The sequence below is a fragment of the Euleptes europaea genome, chromosome 11, assembly GCF_029931775.1.
Source record: "Euleptes europaea isolate rEulEur1 chromosome 11, rEulEur1.hap1, whole genome shotgun sequence".
In the NCBI taxonomy this organism is placed as follows: domain Eukaryota; kingdom Metazoa; phylum Chordata; class Lepidosauria; order Squamata; family Sphaerodactylidae; genus Euleptes; species Euleptes europaea.
The window spans coordinates 32108073-32126842 of NC_079322.1; the positions used below are offsets into that span (position 1 = coordinate 32108073).

Consider the following 18770-nt stretch of genomic DNA (forward strand, 5'->3'; position numbering starts at 1 on the left):
CTCACCTAAACAGGGGATAATGGCTGCCATCCTAAATCTACTAAGGACTACTTCACGCATTACAAAGTCCTGCTAGAGGTCCTATTGACCAGAACTCCCTTGGGGAGTTCTGAACTCAGAATGTACACGGTTCCAAGGTCCCTCTTTGCCACGGGTGGGAGGTTTTTGGGGTGGAGCCTGAGGGCGGGGTTTGGGGAGGGGAGGGACTTCAATACCATAGAGTCCAATTGCCAAAGTGGCCATTTTCTCCAGGTGATCTGATCTCTATCGGCTGGAGATCAGTTGTAATAGCAGGAGATCTCCAGGTACTACATGGAGGTTGGCAACCCTAAGAATTAAATTCCTATCCCAGGCCTGAGGTTAGAGTCCTGCTTAATCAATGACTGGCTGAATAAGACACCGTCACTTCTCAGTAAGTGAAACATTGGAAGACCTGTCATCTGAACAGCACGACCCGCTTCAGCGCCATTCCAAAAGGCCATGGGCTCATGCAGGGGTGGGGCACCTTTCTTGTGCCAAGGGCCATTTGGGCATTCATAACATCGTTCGCGGGCCACACAAAATTATCAACTTATAAATTAGCCTGCTATATTTGGTCAAACATTTAGCCAAGGGGCACGACCGAGCGTCTGCCACACAGAGCGGCTTGCTTTTGAGCTCTGCCGTCCCCAGCTGGGCCCAAGAGATTCAGGCAGGGCAGCATCCTTCCGAGCTAGAGATGTGCCAGGACGCATGAAGGGCCAGACCAAATGATTTCGCGGACCTTATACGGCCCCCGGGCCTGACGTTCCCCACCCCTGGCAGAGCCAGAAGAGGCCTTTTTTTTTTGGCCATTGGACTCTATGGCACTGAAGCTCCTCCCCTCCCTAAACCCCGCCCTCCTCAGGCTCCGCCCCCCCAAATCCTCCCGCCGGTGACAAAGAGGGACGTGGCGACCCTGACCAGGGCGCTCGCTCCGGCTGCATCGCCCCGAGGGGGGGGGGCGTCCGCAGCCTGGGCCGCGCGCAAACGGCGTAGGGAGGCGTGGAGCCAGCTTCTGCTTGCGCAGCTGGAGGAGAGCCGCGGGACGAGTTGGGTCTCCTCCTCCCCCTCCCCTTGCTGGGTGGGCGTCTCCCTCCGTCCGTCCCTGCGGCGCTCGCGCTCCGGAGCGGCCGGGCCGGGATTCGCAGCTGCGCCTGGAGGGGGAGGCCGCGTTGGGGGCGGGCCTCTCCCGTCGGGCCACCCAGCGCCGCCTCCGCTCCCGCCCGCGCCAGCAGCAGCAGCAGCAGCAGCAGCAGCGGGAGGCGGCGGCGGCGGGGTCCGCGGGTGCCTCTCCCGGCCGCCCCTTCCTGGGTCTCCCCGCGCGCGAGCCCGGGAGCGGCTGGGCTCCATGGAGAAGGCGGGCGGCCCCGAGGGCGCGGCGGCGGCGGCGCCGGGCGGAGGCAGCGACAGCAGCAGCAGCCGCAGCAGCAGCCGCCCCGCGTCGGCCGCCTCCTCGCCCGGCGCCTCGGCCGGACGGCGGCTCTCGGGACGCCCGGCGGCGGCGGCGGGGAGGCCGGACGGAGGAGGAGGCGGCGGCGGCGGGAACAGCAGCAGCAGCCCCAGCTCGGCGGCGGCCAGCCCGGGCGGCGGAGGGGGGCTGGAGGGGGCCCTGAGCAAATACACCAACCTCCTGCAGGGCTGGCAGAGCAGGTGAGGATGCCGCCGCCGCTGCTCCGGGCCGCGCTCTCTAGCCCCCTCTGGCGGCAGGGCCACGGGACTGCGCCGGGATCCCCCTAGCGGAGGAAAGGCTGACCCCCCCCCGTGATTTCCTCTTCTCCCCCTTCGCTTCCCCGCTTTCTGCCCCAAAGGACCTTCTCCCCCGCCTGCCACACGGAGCTTATTCCTGCCCCCTTCTCCGTCTCCTGCCCCCCCTTTTTTGCCTGGTAGGGTATTGTGAGCTTCATGCAAAAGCAGCCTTGTGGAAGTTTCTGCCTCCAGCCGAATCTGTGCACCGGGACGTAGGGCGGAAACGCACGGGAGGTGTTGCCTTGGATCTGCCGCTTTCTCAACGCACGTTTCCCCCCAGCCAAATTCTCAGAACTCAAAAACCGGCCCCCGTGCAGAGTTTGGAGGATTTAGATGGGGGAAATGTTGCCTTGGATTAGCCGCTTTCTAAATGCACATTTTCCCCAGCCAAATTCTCAGAAATCAGCCCCCATGCAGAGTTTTGAGGATTTAGATGGGGGAAATGCGCATTTAGAGAGCGGCAAATCCAAGACAACACCTCCCATGCGTTTTCGCCCATAATAGTCTCCATCAGGCTCCAAGGATTGCTCCTTCCAGAAAGCGTTCATAACCATTAGAAGTCCTTCGAGGCTTCTCTTGAGCGCATAGCAGGGTCTAGGTCTGTTCCCCAGAACTATCAGCCCAAGAGGGTGGACATTTGGCCAGCCAGGCTGCCCCTGTGGGTGGCTGGAGTCCAGGTTTCAGTGAGCTGGCTGTGATGTGCCCCTTGTTATCATGTGCGGGATTCCCCTTCTGGAGGATTCCCAAAGCGTGCTGGTAGTTGACTCTTTTGTACGAGGTTGGGATCCATGGGACCGGCTCAACAAAGGCTGGTGGCCACAATGGGCAGGCTTTTCTTACCGCCAGCATTAGGGGTGCCATCTGTAAGGGCAATCTGAAAACCATGAACTGAGTTTGTGTACGTACTTACATTAGGGGGGGAGAAAGGTGATCTCTGACTCGAGAGCTTACGCTGAAATAAATTTCGTTAACCTTCAAACCTTGCTGGACTCCTGTTTAATTTCTGCGTTCAAGTCATGTACTGATTAGGAAGAATTTAGAAGTATTTTCTAACAGAGCGGTTCCTCAGTGGAACAGGCTTCCTCGGAAGGTGGTAAGCGCTCCTTCCCTGGAGGTTTTTAAGCAGAGGCCAGATGGCCATCTGTCAGCTATGCTGATTCTGTGACCTTAGGCAGATGATGAGAGGGAGGGCATCTCGGCCATCTTCTGGGCATGGAGTAGGGGTCACTGGGGTGTGTGTGGGGGAGGTAGTTATTAATTTCCTGCATTGTGCAGGGGGTTGGACTAGATGACCCCGGTGGTCCCTTCCAACTCTATGATTCTATGATCTGTACACCTTTTATTGTCTGAACTGTTTTAAAGATCTGGAGGGAAAGCGGACTTTCCTCACCCCTGCATTGCATGAGCAGCAGAGATTACAGATCAACTTGGTGAGCGAGACCTCAGAGGGTAGTTACTCTGATTTAATTGAGATGATGTTCCTTTTCTAAGGGAACGCAAGCTTACTTAACCGCTGCTTTTATATTTGGGTTGACTGTGCGGGGGAAGCGTGGTTTTAATCCCCTCTTGATCGATATAACTTTTTGGTTGAGGATGGAACTGTAATTTGTGATGGTCTGCTTTGACTATGGAATGGGGAAATAGTAGCTATTCCGGTTTACCGAGTTGGGGAGTGTTTGTGTGATAGCAAGGATTCCATTCTTTGCTTCCGGCATCTCATTATCCTCCTGTGAGATATTGTCAGAAGCACCAGTCCCCGCCTTGTAAATGTCACTTGATTTAAATTACTTCCAGATGCTTTGTTAGGTGGTGGTAGACAAACAATTTTAACCTCATTTCCCCAAACAGAATACTATCAGATATTAGTAACCTTTCTTCAAAGTAGTGAAACATTCTGGCAGAACATAATAGAGTTGGATTGTTTAAGGTATGGCTAAAAAGGTACATCTTTACCTACAAATAAGACAGAAGTAAGTTCTAAACAAGGAGCCCCGTGGCGCAGAGTGGTATGCTGCAGTACTGCAGTCCAAACTCTGCTCACGACCTGAGTTCGATCCCGACGGACGTCTGTTTCAGGTAGCCGGCTCGAGGTTGACTCAGCCCACCATCCTTCCGAGGTCGGTAAAATGAGTACCCAGCTTGCTGGGGGTAAAGGGAAGATGACTGGGGAAGGCACTGGCAAACCACCCCGCAAACAAAGTCTGCCTAGTAAACGTCGTGATGTGACGTCACCCCATGGGTCAGGAATGACCCGCTGCTTGCACAGGGGACCTTTACCTTTTAAGTTCTAAACATCTTACACAAATAAGGCAGAAGTAAGTTCTAAACGTCTTGGCTACTCATTTCCCCTGCAGATGTTCTGTTAATCATTCTTGTGTTCTTCATACCTAATACCTTTCCCTATTTAATACTTGCCGAGTGAAATTGTATGTGAGGGTGTGTTGAGAACTTTACATTTAAAGCTTTGTGGTTTGATGGTGGTGGAAAGTGCCTTCAGGTTGCAGCTGACACATGGCGACCCCACAGGGTTTTCAAGGCAAGAGGCTAACAGAGGTGGTTTTGCCATTGCCTGTCTCTGCAACCCCATAACTTCTTTGGAGGTCTCCCATCCAAGTTCTAACCAGGGCCAGCCCTGCTTAGCTTCCAAGATCTGACGGGATCTGGCTAGCCTGCGCTATCCAGGTCAGAGCTGTGGTTTGATAGCATTGTTTATTTTGATTTGTGCAGGTTCAGCTGTTACTGTTTGCTGTATGAGCAAACTGCTCTCTACAAAGTCGCTCCGACTTTAGTGGGACTGCAGGTAGGCAGCGGAGCTGGAGAAGAGATGAATGTGCCATGTTTATGTGGGAGGATGTAATGCTGATTGCTATTTTTGGTTTTTGCTTATCAGAGCTAAAGTTCTGTTTTTTTTCCGAAAGAGTTATCTGGTAAAAGTTGCCAAGTCTTTTTTGAACAGTCAATTTGAATAACGGACAGAGTTGTTTACTCCGTTCAATAAGCCTTTCTCTTCACCGGTGGGTTTGTCACTCCCCCCCTGCCCCACAGAGCTGCTTTTAGAAGGAAAGAAAGAAACCACCCAAGACCCTTGCTTCAGCTAGGCCTGTTAGCAAAGTCCCCTGGCCCATCACTTCTTCCACACCTGTTTGATTACTGGTTTGGTAATATGGGGAGAGGGAGGCAACCGTTCCTCCGAGAGGGGCAGGTTTGCCACCAGAGCAACTAGTTGCTGATCCAACCAGGTGTTCTCTTCCTGTTCCAAGGATTTGTGGCGGTCGCTTAGTCAGTGTTTCCTTATTGCATCCAGGTGGTGGAAGAAAGCTTTCGTCTTAAGACAGGAGTACTTTGAAATAGCTAAGCATAATTGGTTATGCTTCAGAGTAAACATATTTTCATATGTTCCCAGTCTTTGCTTTTCATACAAGGCGATCAAAATTTGCACTGAATTGTGAACATGGGGCGTGCCACAGTTTCATTGAACATCATTGTAACACTTTCTGTCTCGTTTCCAGTCCCTTTTGGTTAAAAATTAACATGGAATGTGTTTCTTCGTCTCCCTGTAGCACAGTGTCCTGATACTTCCAGTGACATTTCTGTTGCGATTCTATGACTCCTTTATCCTTTTGCTGGGTTGTTACAACATTAGATCTCATTAGCGATCAAGTGAAGCTAGATTTTTAAAAATCCCAACATGCTTGTGTTGCATCACCTCATCTGCTGTTTTGCCGCCAACTCACCCAATGCTTTTGCCTTTCAGAGGAAGTTGATTCTTCTACAAACCTGATGGCCTCTGTTTATACCGACTCCAGATCACTTATGATGAATAAATAAATTCAATTATGCAGATCTGTGTGTATGCATATGCAGAAAGGACACTGTTTATTTCTTGTTTGTGAAAGCTGTCCATCTGCTCTTAACCGATTACTAAACTGTGAGAATTATTTCGTACCGTGACTGCTAAGTTTCTTTGGAGTCTTTAGCAAGGGGCTGTTTTTTTTGTAAATGCATGTACAAAGTGTTCACTGGATATTCTACACCTGTGTAATAATGGAGATCCTCAAAGAAGTTACTTTACTTTGCAGAAGCAATACCAATTTTTTCCTGACCAGACTTATTTTATATTCAGTTAGCTACATGTTTCGCTCTACTAGTATACATGCTTTCTCTTAATCTGCCTGGGGAAGAAGTCGGCAATAAAGTATCCATGCTTCTGCTTCCTTTACTAAGAAAAGGTAGTCTTTTTATATTGAAGTCAATATGAGTCTTAGTATGTACTATGCACATTTCTAAAACCCTTTATCCTGCTATGAGATGCATGCCATTTGTTAATTTTTTAAAGTTTTGTATTGCTTTAAGTAAGCTCCTTTCCCATGGATCAGATAATATAATACAGATGCTTGTTTGTGAAAGGGATTGGAGTTCATATGTTCATAAAAGCTCCTGATGTAATAAATCCCCTTGTCCAGGGTTTTAGACCTTGCAAAGCAAATGAGTTTCTGTTAAACTGCCACTTCTTTAAAGACACAAATGCCAGATGGTGCAACAGGTAAAATATTATGTGTTAATCCGAATTTGACCAGTATCTATTGTCTATTAGTGCTGTAGTGAATTTGGCTGAGTGTGCAGCCTGGGTTCTGACTTTCCCCTGAACAGCTGCATGTATTCATACCTTGCTTGACACAGTACTGTTGAAATGTCATAGGGCAATTCTAGGATATTATTTGCTTGAGGTCCCTTGAGCAAACAACATTGATTTCACAGCCATAGAGTGTAGAGCAGCAGCTTTCAGACTGGGGTCCCCTCCCTTTTAACATTCACCTGCAACATGGGAACCCCATCTAACTTTTTAATCGCTGGTGACCTTTTTCTCTCTCTCCTACTGTATCCCCTTTCCCCCTAACAACAACAGCAGAAAAGGAAATGACAGTGATTCCAGTGGTGTAACTCATGTCATTTATTTGCAAATCGTGTCCGTTGTCTGATTAAACTGATATCCAGAGCTTGCCCTTAATCATTCCGGTTTTGCATAGTGCTGTAGCATGAGGTAGTAAATGGTGTATTTAATTTTTAAAGATGGCCGTGTTCAGAGCAGCCTCTTCACTGAAATGAGCCACTGTTATTCTGAACTATTTATTTAATATTGAATCTTTTGCCATGCTGCCGGAATTGGAACAGTATCAGTCATCTCTCTTTTTATTGATTTTTGCCTGCCAAGTAAGCAAAAAGTTTCAGTATGTGAATTTATCTTTTATCGAAATTTATCCAAATGAGATTGTTCTTTTGCTTAGATTAAAAAAAGGAATCTGTAGCACAATGTAAGTACAATGTAAGTATTTTGTAAGAGGTAATTTGGTCTGAGGTTTAGCACAGTTGCTCCAGACTGAGCCCTTTGATAGAAGCAGGCTGGAGAAACTCAGCATTGGATTGTGTTGTGAGCGAGGTAGCTGGTGATGCTCTGATTTGTACTTCTGATATTTTGTGTCAGGCAGAAACTGAGCTAGGGAGGGTTTACCTTTATGTGAAGATTGGCAGCAGCTTATACTGTCCATATATCCTGATCACATCCACGTCATATGGTTACAGGGTTGCCATCTTCCATATGGAGCCTGGAGATTTCCCAGAATTACAGCTGAACTTGAGGTCAGGTCCCCAGGAGAAAATGGCTGCTTTGGAAGGTGAAGATGCTGAGTTTCCCCCTCCAGATTTCTGTGTAATAGTGCTGTGTAAATACACTTTCTAGAATTGGTGGGATTCTGTGGAGGTTAGCAGTAGTAGCTAATGGAGATTTACTAGGTTGTCACACATACGGAGCTTGTTTCCCCCCCTAATTAATTTAAATTGAGCAGATCTTGTACTTTATAGTCCCAAAATCTCTAGAGACGGCTGTTTCTGTGAACTGGAACTGACCGCAAAGTTTAAGGCAACCAAGTGATTTTAGGTTTGCATTCTGTTTTAGTCCACATGGGAAAACCTCCCTGAATCACCTTTAGGGCAGTTTGGGTTCAGTTTAACTTCCTGGAATTGTGTATTAATGCTTTTTGTTTTATATTCTGTCCATAACTTAGTAAAACGGTTGATCATGTCTTGGAATCCTACTTCTGCTTAAAATTAATATTGTAAGTACACTATTACAGATAAAAGCAGGATTTCTGTTTATTTTTAGAAACAATAAGCCTTTTTTCCTACATTCACTAAATCTGAAATGCTTCCAGCACAAACCAAGCATGAGTTCTCAGCTCCGAACTGAGAATTTAAAATGCCACATTTGTTCAGTCAGTTCAGGAGGACAGCCGGTGCTCCCTGACTTTATTGAAGTATTTGCATCCTGCTTTTTCCTCCAAATGAAGGGGCTCAGAGTGGCTGACCACTGACCACTTTAGCACAAAGTGGCTGACCACTGACCACTTTAGCACAAAGCTAAAATAGGCACTGAGCAAAAATCGATGAAAAAGACTGCAAAGCAACAACTGAACAGCCTGTGTTCTGGTCCCCCAAAAGCATGTGGCAGAAATGTATACCTCCTTCAAAGTCCCTCCTGAACAACAAACCTGCGAACTGGTGGTATCGCTTTACTCTGCTCTGATTAGACCTCACCTAGAGTATTGTGTTCAGATTTGGGCACCACAATTTAAGAAGGATGTAGATAAGCTGGAACGTGTCCAGAGGAGGGCAACAAAGATTGTGTGGGGTCTGGAGATCGTCCTGTGAGGAAAGGTGGAAGGAGCTGGGTATGTTTAGCCTGAAGAGGAGAAGACTGAGAGGGGATATGATAACCATCTTCAAGTACGTGAAGGGCTTTCATATAGAGGATGGTGCCGGGTTGTTTTCTGTTGCCCCAGAAAGTTGGACCAGAACCAACGGGTTGAAGTTAAATCAAAAGAGTTTCCGTCTTGACATTAGGAAGAATTTTTAACAGAGTGGTTCCTCAGTGGAACAGACTTCCTCAAGAGGTGGTAAGTGCTCCTTCCCTGGAGGTTTTTAAGCAGAGGTTAGATGGCCGTCTGTCAGTAATGCTGATTCTATGACCTTAGGCAGTTCATGAGAGGGAGGGCATCTTGGCCATCTGGGCATGGAGTAGGGGTCACTGGGGTGTGTGGGGGGAGGTAGTTGTGAATTTCCTGCATTGTGCAGGGGGTTGGACTAGATGACCCTGGTGGTCCCTCCTAACTCTATAATTTTATTAACACTGTTTTGCAGTGCTTCCTGAAAAAATGACAAAGGTGCATGCCCTCCTAACCTCCTCTGGAAGGCTTATTCCACAAAGAGGGTACCACCTCCAAGAAAGCCCGTTACCGGGCAGCAGCTAATAATTTTGGGATGATTAAACTTAGCATACAGGATCATAGTGCCTTAAACTGTGCCTAGAAATCTAGGTAACCAATGGAACTAATTTAAAAGTGGCTGATCACAACTATAGGCTTCAGTCAGTGGATGAGCCCATGTACTCTGTATCAGCTGAAGTGTTTGGGTTGTCTTCAAGGGCAATCTGATGTAGAATGCATTGTAATAGTCCAGCCTTTAAGTTAACAAATGCATGGAGTAGCATAGTAAGGTGAGCTGAAGCCAAGTGTGGAAACAACATCTGGACTAAGTGCAGTTGTAAGAAAAGTATTCTTTGCCATTAGAAATGAAATAGTAAACATGGCCCTGTCTGTGGATACTTAAATCCATAGACTGGGGCCATGTAGTGATATTTCTGCAAACCTTGGGGGACACCCAACAAGCACAGGCAACTGTTCTCCTGCCACAGGTGGGTGTGGGAGGAGGAGGGCTGGAGAGAAAGAGCAGAAATCATCACCCCATCCTCCTCTTAGCCTCTGAGGGTGCAAAGCAGAGGCCGGCAGGGGAAGGAGGAGCAGGAGATCCCACCACCCCCTTCTGCCACTGAGTCAGTAGTGCCGCAAGGGAGTTGGTGGGGGAGAAAGAGCTGCCACCGCCATGTGAGCTAGGCGAGAGAGGAGCTGCTGCTGTGATCAACCCCTTCCCCGCTCTCCTTGCTGAGAGTACCCAAGAGGCAGTGGGGAATACATGTGGATTTCCCCATTTCCCTCCCCTCTGGTCATATTCAGGTAGCCAGCACCACTCAAACTCTGCCCTTGCTTTCACAATCCTTGATTAGAGGCATGGATAGAGTCTCTCTCTGTGTGTGAGCTGCCTACCCATCCCCTGCCTGCTAACTGACCTTAGCCCAATCAGGGGTTTTTGGTCTATGCATGGACATAAGAACATAAGAAAGGCCCTGCTGGATCAGATCAAGGCCCATCAAGTCCAGCAGTCTGCTCACACAGTGGCCAACCAGGTGCCTCTAGGAAGCCACAAACAAGACAAGCGCAGCAACACCATCCTGCCTGTGTTCCACCGCACCCAAAATAATAGGCATGCTCCACTGATGCTAGAGAGAATGGGTATGCAGCATGGCTAGTATCCATTCTAACTAATAGCCATGAATACCCCTTTCCTCCATGAATATGTCCACTCCCCTCTTAAAGCCGTCCAAGCTGGCAGCCATCACCACATCCTGGGGCAGGGAGTTCCACAGTTTAACTATGCATTGTGCGAAAAAATACTTCCTTTTATCTGTTTTGATAAAGCAGCCAGGTACCCTGGGTGAGATCTCTGAATGCAGTCTGAGGTCTTCAGAAGGAAAAAAAAAGACCTTTATTTACTAAGCTATATCTCTGTTCAAGAGAAAATGATATCAGAACATTACAGAGGTGTTGCAGAACCAAGAAAAAGAAACAAAGCATGAGGCTAACTAAATTGCACAAGTCACCAGAGTTACCTTGGTATTCTGTTCTGAGGAATGGACGCAAGCAACGCTGAAACTATGAAACAGAGGCTAATCAGGGCAAACCTCTCCCTATTTCTTCCCATTCCTTGGCTTGTGCTGTCACACAGTGTGCAAAGCTTTTAAACACTTGGCCCTCCTACATGGGAAGGTTTCTTCCTGACCTATCCCGGAATTGGGTTTGAGTTCCCACATGTGCTGCCATGCACCTTTTTCCAATCATACCAAGGGACACGTCCCCCATTTTTATTGCTCTAATTCAGCATATCCAAAACAGGGATCTGTCTTACTTAAACCTGGCAGATGGTCATCAGCACCCTGCCTCTTGGTCTCCATAAAGAGAAACCATCTCCTCTGAGCTTGAAATTTGAGGAATTTATAGCTACATTCCTAGGAAAGAGGGTGTCATATCTGGGGGCAAGTGCCTCTTGTATATTAATCAAGGTATCCTGCATTTTCTCTATCCTAACAGCAGTTTCCTAAAGTTTCTCTGCCACGGTCCCTGGGGGTGATTCTTGCTTGCCACAGAGACTGGGTGTTCAGATGCCTGCTTGAAGAGCAGCTAAAACGAAAGCAGTGGTTCTCAAACTTTTTGGGCCACCCCCCCTTGGTTCCACAAACTCAACCCCAGCGCCCCTATCTTATAAAAAGCATTATTCAAAATAGGGGTTTGCATGGCTCACTAAAGAAGATAATAACAATAATTTCAAAACAGAAACAATTAATTGCACATCTATCCAAAATCAAATTAAAACTTTTTTAGTTGAAATGTATTCAAAACTGATGAACTGGTTGCAGTGGTACCAGCTCTTCAAAGTCTGGGGGGAAAATCTGATCGTTCCCAACAAATTTGCCATTATGGTGCCATAGCTTGATCTATTGTAAATTAGTGAACAACACAGTTGAAGGGGCTCACCTCTAGTGCCCCCCTGCTGCCCCCGTGTCTCTTAGTGCCCCCTAGGTAATCCCACCGCCCCGCAGGGGGTGGTACTACCCATTTTGGGAACCACTGAACTAAAGTAACTGATGTATCTTCCACGGGTAGGAAGAATAATAATGTAACTTTGGGGGTTACCGCACTTGTATTCCCAGCGATGTATTAAGAGTTTGAAAACTTTATAAAAAATACTGTTCGCACTTTCTATGTATTCCCAGCGATGTATTAAGAGTTTGAAAAAGTTCTAAAAAATACTGTTCGCACTTTGTTTGGCCCCTTTGGCTATGAAGACGTTTTCCAACCATTTATAAGCCGTGGTATCCAAAAACCCTTTTAAAGCGATGTTTTTTACAACATTTTCAAACTCTTAATACATTGCTGGGAATACAAAGTGCGGTAACCCTTCTTTGGAGAAAGAGTATTTCCTGTGTGTCACAAAGAGTATAATCCTAAGTAGAACTACACCTTTTTGACTCCATTGAAGGCTTAGAAGGGTGTAACAGTGTTTAGGTTTACACTTTAAGTATGAGAAACCGGTTTAACAATCTGCTCATTAGCCCCTTTTCTCAGTCTTTGATTCTAGAGATTCCTGGCTCTTTCACAAGTCTCAGGCAGCTCATTTCCTTCTTCTTTAAAGAGAACAATGGCGTATGTTGCAAGAGTAAACAAATGCCTGTCATTGGGCTTGGATATTGTAAAACAAATGGAAAAACGTCTTCAACCTGGTTCATGCTGCATGCTACAGATCAGGCCAAAGCAGGGCTCCTTCCCTTAGTCAGCAAAATGAGACAGTTTGTGAAAAGGGGATTATGAATAATTAAACCAAACCAAGCATTCTGGCATTTCAGGCTTCTTTCGTTCTTTCTGTCTTTAGTTCTTACTTACTTACAACCAGAATACCCAAAGGCAATGATGATGGTTTAGAAGATGTGAGATCTTGAATTCTCTCAGCCGTTGTTCCTGTTTGTTTGTTTATGCAAATTGACATCAGAGTCTAAATAGACCAAAGAATGAAGTCCTTGGCTCCAGAGAGATCCCAATTTAAAACAGAGAATGGGAAAACAGCAGAGGGAGGGAATGAAAAGAGCAAAGTCACAGGGGACAAAGGTGTAACTTGGTTACAGTAGGGAATGAGGATTAAGGGTTTAAACCAAAGACCTTGCTTGGAAAGGTAGGGTTTGATGGAGGAGATTTAATACTTTGATCCTTTGCAAACAATCATCCACCTTGCCGAACAAGCAGAACGTAACTTCTTAATGGCTGTTTCTCAAACTGCTAAAATAGAAGTAGGGGACATTGTTGTTCTGGAACTAAGATAATCATAGAGCTTTTGACAGATGCTGCAGATGCTGCTATACTTATTTCTGTTTCACCCTGTTCTATTGCAGTCATGGTTTGCCAGGTAGACTTTATCACTGAAATGTGTGAGCACAGGGGTGAATCAGGGCCAGGCTTGTAATGTGGTCGATTCTACATGCTTAATTTTGCGGTTAATGCTGAGAGCCAAGGACTGGCATCGTGTATGGCATGGCTGTGAGTTGCCTTGGCCTTTAATTTTGCAGTTGGAAGCTGTGACCATTATGACTAAATGAGGCTGTGACATTAGAGGTGTGTGGGAAGGGGTCACAGATGGCTTCCTGCATGACTATCAGCTGGCTAGCCTGGGACTGATCCCAGTTGTGTGTCAGGAGGCTGCCTTCTAAGTGAGCAGCAAAACAGTTGTCTGGGAATAGCGAGGAAGCCGGCAGGGAGGAAAGCTGGTGAGAGGACAATTCATGGGCCTTTCCAGATGATTGCTTTGGCGTGTAATAGATCTGCAGGTTTTCCCCCTTTTGATGGGGTCCAAATATTTATTTCCCCAGCTGGTGTGTCTGCTGTAAAGGAATCTTGTTTTCTCAGTCCACAATAACAGTTTTATAATGAGAAAAAGCAGTGTGGATTGTGCCTTAGCTATAATTTCTTTACCGTTCAAGAATGCTGCAGTCATGGCCATCAGTTGGCTAGTGTCTATAACATCACTAACTACAAGCATCTCCCCAACCCTTGTCATTTTAAAAACCCTGATAGTTTAGAGGCTAATTCCTTGGAATTTTGAATGCTGTATTTGGTGCAGAATTCACCAACAACAGTTTGAATCCCAACAATTGGTACATTGAAAGCTCATCAGTTCACGATGCCACAGAAGGTTTAGGGCAGGGATGGGGAACATCAGGCCTGGGGGCTGTTTAAGGCCCACAAAATAATTTGGTCTGGCCCTTCATGGGTCCTGGCAGATCTCTAGCTCAGAAGGATCTAAGACTGATGATCCGTACCCTCCCGTGGACAAGAATAGCCTCTATTCAAGGCAGATGCGAGTTTGTTTTGCTGAGAAAAGGAACCTTTTTTTCCCCCTTGCAGAAGAGTCATTAGCTATGGAGCTGCTAGGACTGCCCAAGAAACTGTGTTAACCCTTTCCCACCTGGGCCATGGAGAAACGTATTGGTTGGCTAATTTTAAGTTGATAATTTTGTATGGCCCATGAATGATGTTAGAAAATATCCAAATGGCCCTTGGCGGAAAAAAGGTTCCCCACCCCTGGTTTAGGGATTTATGTACCTTTTAGAACATTCCTTTGCCCTGCATTTATGTCTTCAGTGCACTGAAAAGTGAATTCCAAAGACCCACCTCAAATACTGACAAGTGTTCTGGCTGCTTTGTAGCTCTGATATCCATTCCTGCTGGTGGTCCAGCATTTTCTGGAAGCCAGCCAGCGCTTCATTTAAGCAAATGTGTTCTGGGCACAGATGGATGTAAGAATACTTTAGCTGTGTTTGCCGTGAGTCAATTTGTTTGTTTTTAGAGACCAGCTGAAATAGTTTTAGATATGTCCAGTTGTAATATGTACAGGCTGATTGCTTAAAATCCCTGCATTTAATGGGTGTGCGTAAATATGTCGGTTCATATATTTTGTAGAAAATAGCCTTGGGATTATCTGTCTATGCAAGTTAATGTTCAACACTGAAGACTTGCTGGTGTCTGGCAATAATTCTTGCTGAGGGCAGGATGTTGCTGAAGTGGAGGGGTGAACTGTGAAGGTCTGGGAGGAGGAGAGCACCAGGATGACCTCGATGCACAACTGTGCTGACTCCAGAGAGCTGAATTAATATGTATATTATATTTCATCATGATTAAGGCAGTGGGCGTCTTACGTAAACCAAATTATGTGCCTCAAATTTCAGTAAGTTCACCCAAAATGTGTGAGTTCCTAGCCGTGTACTTACTATACGGTGATATCTTGAAATGATACTATTACATATTTTTCTGGATATGCTGGTACTATATTATTGATAAGAAACAAGTTGGTAGTATGATTTTCTTTGTAAAGCTAAGTGTACACCAAGTTGTCAAATGTACCCAGCATAAGGGGGGAAGACTGGAAGTAGCTGTGTGGTCTACAGATAAAATCCCGAAGCAAAAATAATTTCTGTCTCTTATGACCAACCAACATACCATGCAGTAGCTTGTGAATTTTCTAGTGCTTTAGAACTCTTCATCAGGCTGCATGTTTGGTGCAAACTGTGGTGGTGGAGAAGATCGAGAAAGGTAACAGGAGAGTTAGTGAGCATGGGGGAAACTTACCCCTTTTATTTATTTTAGAGATGGGGGACTTCTGATGGTGGAGCTACACGATGGAGCTATACCAGTCATGATGCATACCTATTCTCTCCAGGATCAGAGGAGCATGCCTATTATATTGGTACTGTGAAACACAGGCAGGACAATGCTGCTGCAGTCATCTTGTTTGTGGGCTTCCTAGAGGCACCTGGTTGGCCGCTGTGTGAACAGACTGCTGGACTTGATGGACCTTAGTCTGATCCAGCAGGGCCTTTCTTATGTTCTTACGTTAATGAATCTCTGTCAGAGATGAAATTTGAACCCAAATCTGTCACATATAGGTCCATCTTTATGTTGATTGGCACTGCCCTGTTTTTACAAGTGGATACGTCTGTTCAAAGGGCACGGTTGGCTGTACTTGTTGAGCGTGTAGGGGTGTGTCTTAGGTATATTTGGCACAAGCTGTTCAGAAGTAGCTTGAATAGCTCGGGGATATTGTATCAACTCTGGTGTGCTGTTGGGATATATTGAATGGCTTGCCTCACAGAAGGCAAAACATTACATATCTGTGCTGGCTGCAGTTTCCCAGTAGTCATCAAAAACTGCCTTGCATGAAATGAATTGCTACAGTCCCAGATATTTTTGATGGTGGCCTTGTGAGCTGCCCTAATTCTGTAAGCACCACAGTTTATTAGTGCACCTAATTTGGATGTAGCAACCGTGTGGGTGTGCACTTTACTGAAGACTTCCTAGTTTGTAGTTTGGGAGCGCTGTGTGTGTGTGGTGTGGGGGGAGAACATAACCATGAGAACTCATTCCTGACCAAAAAAACAACCCCATGGTTTGTTTGGGGTGCTCGAACACAGCCAGTGAGCTTCCTATGTTTGAGCTTCCTATGCCAAAATAGAACCAGCAGTTAAATTTTGGGGAATGTTGAAGTTTTTTTTATTTTTTTTATTTTTTGTTACTCTTTGCTACAGCAGTTGTAAGGTGGATTGCAGAATGCACTGTACTGAGCCCATCTCAATCCCTCTGAGTCAGTTTGGTCTGCTGTTTGGTAATAGTAGTGGTAATTCTGCTTTAATAAAGGATAATGATATGTTTTGCTTCTTGTAGACAAATAATCTAGTACATATTAGCATTAGTGGCGTGTATTTGTGCTTTTTCTCTTTTCCAGTGTCCTTCTCTGGGGTTTATTTTTAGTGGTTCCTGTATGGACCGATTTTCAGTTGAAATGGTGTAAATCAGAAGGTTCCTCCCCCCTTAATCTGAATGGTTGCAACCATCAAAACAATAATTGTTGAAGGAAGATGCGTAAAGGTTTCTGAAAAAGCACATCTGCTCCTAACAATAGTGCATGCCCTTCAAATGCCTGTCACACCAAATATTATATATCCTTGACATCCAATAAGAATGGATAAGACATATTTGAAATTTGCAACATCTTAAGAGTGATCAAAGCTGATACAATATTTTATGAATGTATATTGGCTCATGCATCACTTTGATACTTGGTCAGAGTGTTTAAAAAGGAATGCTGTCCACACAGTTACGTAAATTCTCTGGATATCAATGATAATTACGGAAGGACAGATTTGTCAGACAAATTAAAGGGCGGTAGCAGATAGCTTTCCATTAGCTCAGTACCACTGAAAGCAGTCAGATTTATTCCTCTGCCTCTCAGACAAGCTAAGGCACTGACCTTTTAAGAAACCTGGGTATTGTGACAGGAAAGCGCATCTGGAAGATGTTACTGTCTCTGTTTACTATAGTATTCTTGCTTGGTCAAAATAGAAAAGGATGCTACCGAAATCTGTTCTCTTTTGAGACTTTAGCACAGTTGCAAGTTCTTGAGATAACTTGCTTACGTTCTACAGTACTCTAATGTGTTGGTTATGAATCCCTTGAAGAAAATGAAGGGGCACCTTTTGCAAGGAAGCAGAGCTGGCGTGAGGGGGGCAACTGGGGCAGTGGGCCCTGGGTTCAAATAAGTGGAAGGGTCTCCCTGCGTTGGCTTCTGCAGGTACTGTTGTCCCTTGTCCTACCGCTTTGCTCACAAGAATTATTTGCATGCTCTCTAAAAAAAACTGGAAAAAGGAGGCTCTGTGCTGTATGTAATGTTACAAAAGAACAAGAAACAGCACAAATATCAAATGCAATCACATATATTAAGTGCAGAAAAACTAAAAGACAAACAATACAATATTTACAATCAGTGCAGACTAACAACGAAAAACTAGTGACAAACAATGTATGTAATCTAATCTTATTTCTTTTCTTCTTTAAGAATTCAGAATTTCCAGGTAAGTATAATGTCTACTATAAAGTTCCACAAGAACACAGCTGGAGAAGATAGATGGACGTGTTGTCTAGATCGGTGTCCACTTTTCGTCAAAGCTCATCGATTCTCATCAAGCCCTGCAAGCGACTGAGAAGTTAGACCTATTATGGTTATAATTTAAAAAGTGTCTTATTGATATATTGTCCAGCTGATGAAGCTTTGGCGAAACGTGGACACCGATCTAGACAACATGTCCATCTATCTTCTCCAGCTGTGTTCTTGTGGAACTTTATAGTAGACATTATACTTACCTAGAAACTCTGAATTCTTGAAGAAGAAAAGAAATACAATTAGATTACATACATTGTTTGTCACTAGATTTTCGTTGTTAGTCTGCACTGATTGTAAATATTGTATTGTTTGTCTTTGAGTTTTTCTGCACTTAGTATATGTGATTGCATTTGATATTTGTGCTGTTTCTTGTTCTTTTGTAACTCTAAAAAAAACTGGCATGTGATTCCCGTCCCCCAACGTGGTACTTTTACATGTGGGCCCCTGTGGGGAGGGGGGAGAGCAGGTTCTCCTCATCACGCCAGCCTCAGGCCCTGCGAAGCCTTTAGGTAGCCTTGGAAGGAAATAGCAATTTCAAACATCAGTTGTTGGTATACAGTATTTGTGAAGCTCTTAGTATGCTCAGTGATTCATTCATATCCATGCTGACCTGTCTTGCTTTCTAAGAGACTTGAGAACAGGAGTGCAACTGGGGAGTGGAGAGTATTGGGTTTTATCTGAATGGATTGTGTTCTTAAGTTTTGAAAATGGGACACTATTGGGTATGGGGATCTTATTCATAGTAGGCAGACAAAACAAGGTTACTTGGCCTGTTCTGTAAGATGGGCCTGTTTCCTTGAACTGCAGAGAACGAAAGGACGCGAACCTTAATGTTGCATTCTACAGTGTTCGACACTGGGCTACATTTGTGCTTATTTTTACACTCGCTTTTGCTGTTTGTGGTTAACAGCAGAGTAATGAGGGCATGCACTATAGGTGAACATTGTTAAGTTAAAATGTGAAGCAATGGTTGAATCGATAAAAATGTAGGCGACAGAATTGTTAATGGGGTGAAGTATGATTGCTACCTGGAACTTCTATGGTCAGTGGTAATAAGCCTCAGAATGCTAGTGCTTGTGGGGGTGTGGGGAGCAACAGCTGGGTCATGTTTTTGGCCACTGTGCAGAACAGGATGCTGGACTAGGTGGACCATGGGTCAGATCTTGCCAGCTCCCCTTAATGGGGCTGGTGCTGCCGTTCAATCTGTTGTCAGGCCAGTTTGGCACTGAACACTAAAATGGAGTCTTCCCCATTCCCTCCTTACTCATAGCCTTCTTGCATCCTTGAGATTATGT

At 45.5% G+C, this 18770-nt stretch overlaps 1 protein-coding gene across 1 annotated transcript in view; it reads left to right on the forward strand.

Moving 5' to 3' along the window:
- Window positions 1-1369: 1369 nt before the first annotated feature.
- OSBPL10 (oxysterol binding protein like 10) overlaps window positions 1370-18770 on the forward strand; it is a 75510-nt gene continuing 58109 nt past the window's right edge. Inside the window, exon 1 of the mRNA XM_056857074.1 lies at window positions 1370-1671. Within this exon, the coding sequence (XP_056713052.1) occupies window positions 1370-1671 (302 nt within the window). The remainder of the gene's footprint in view (window positions 1672-18770) is intronic.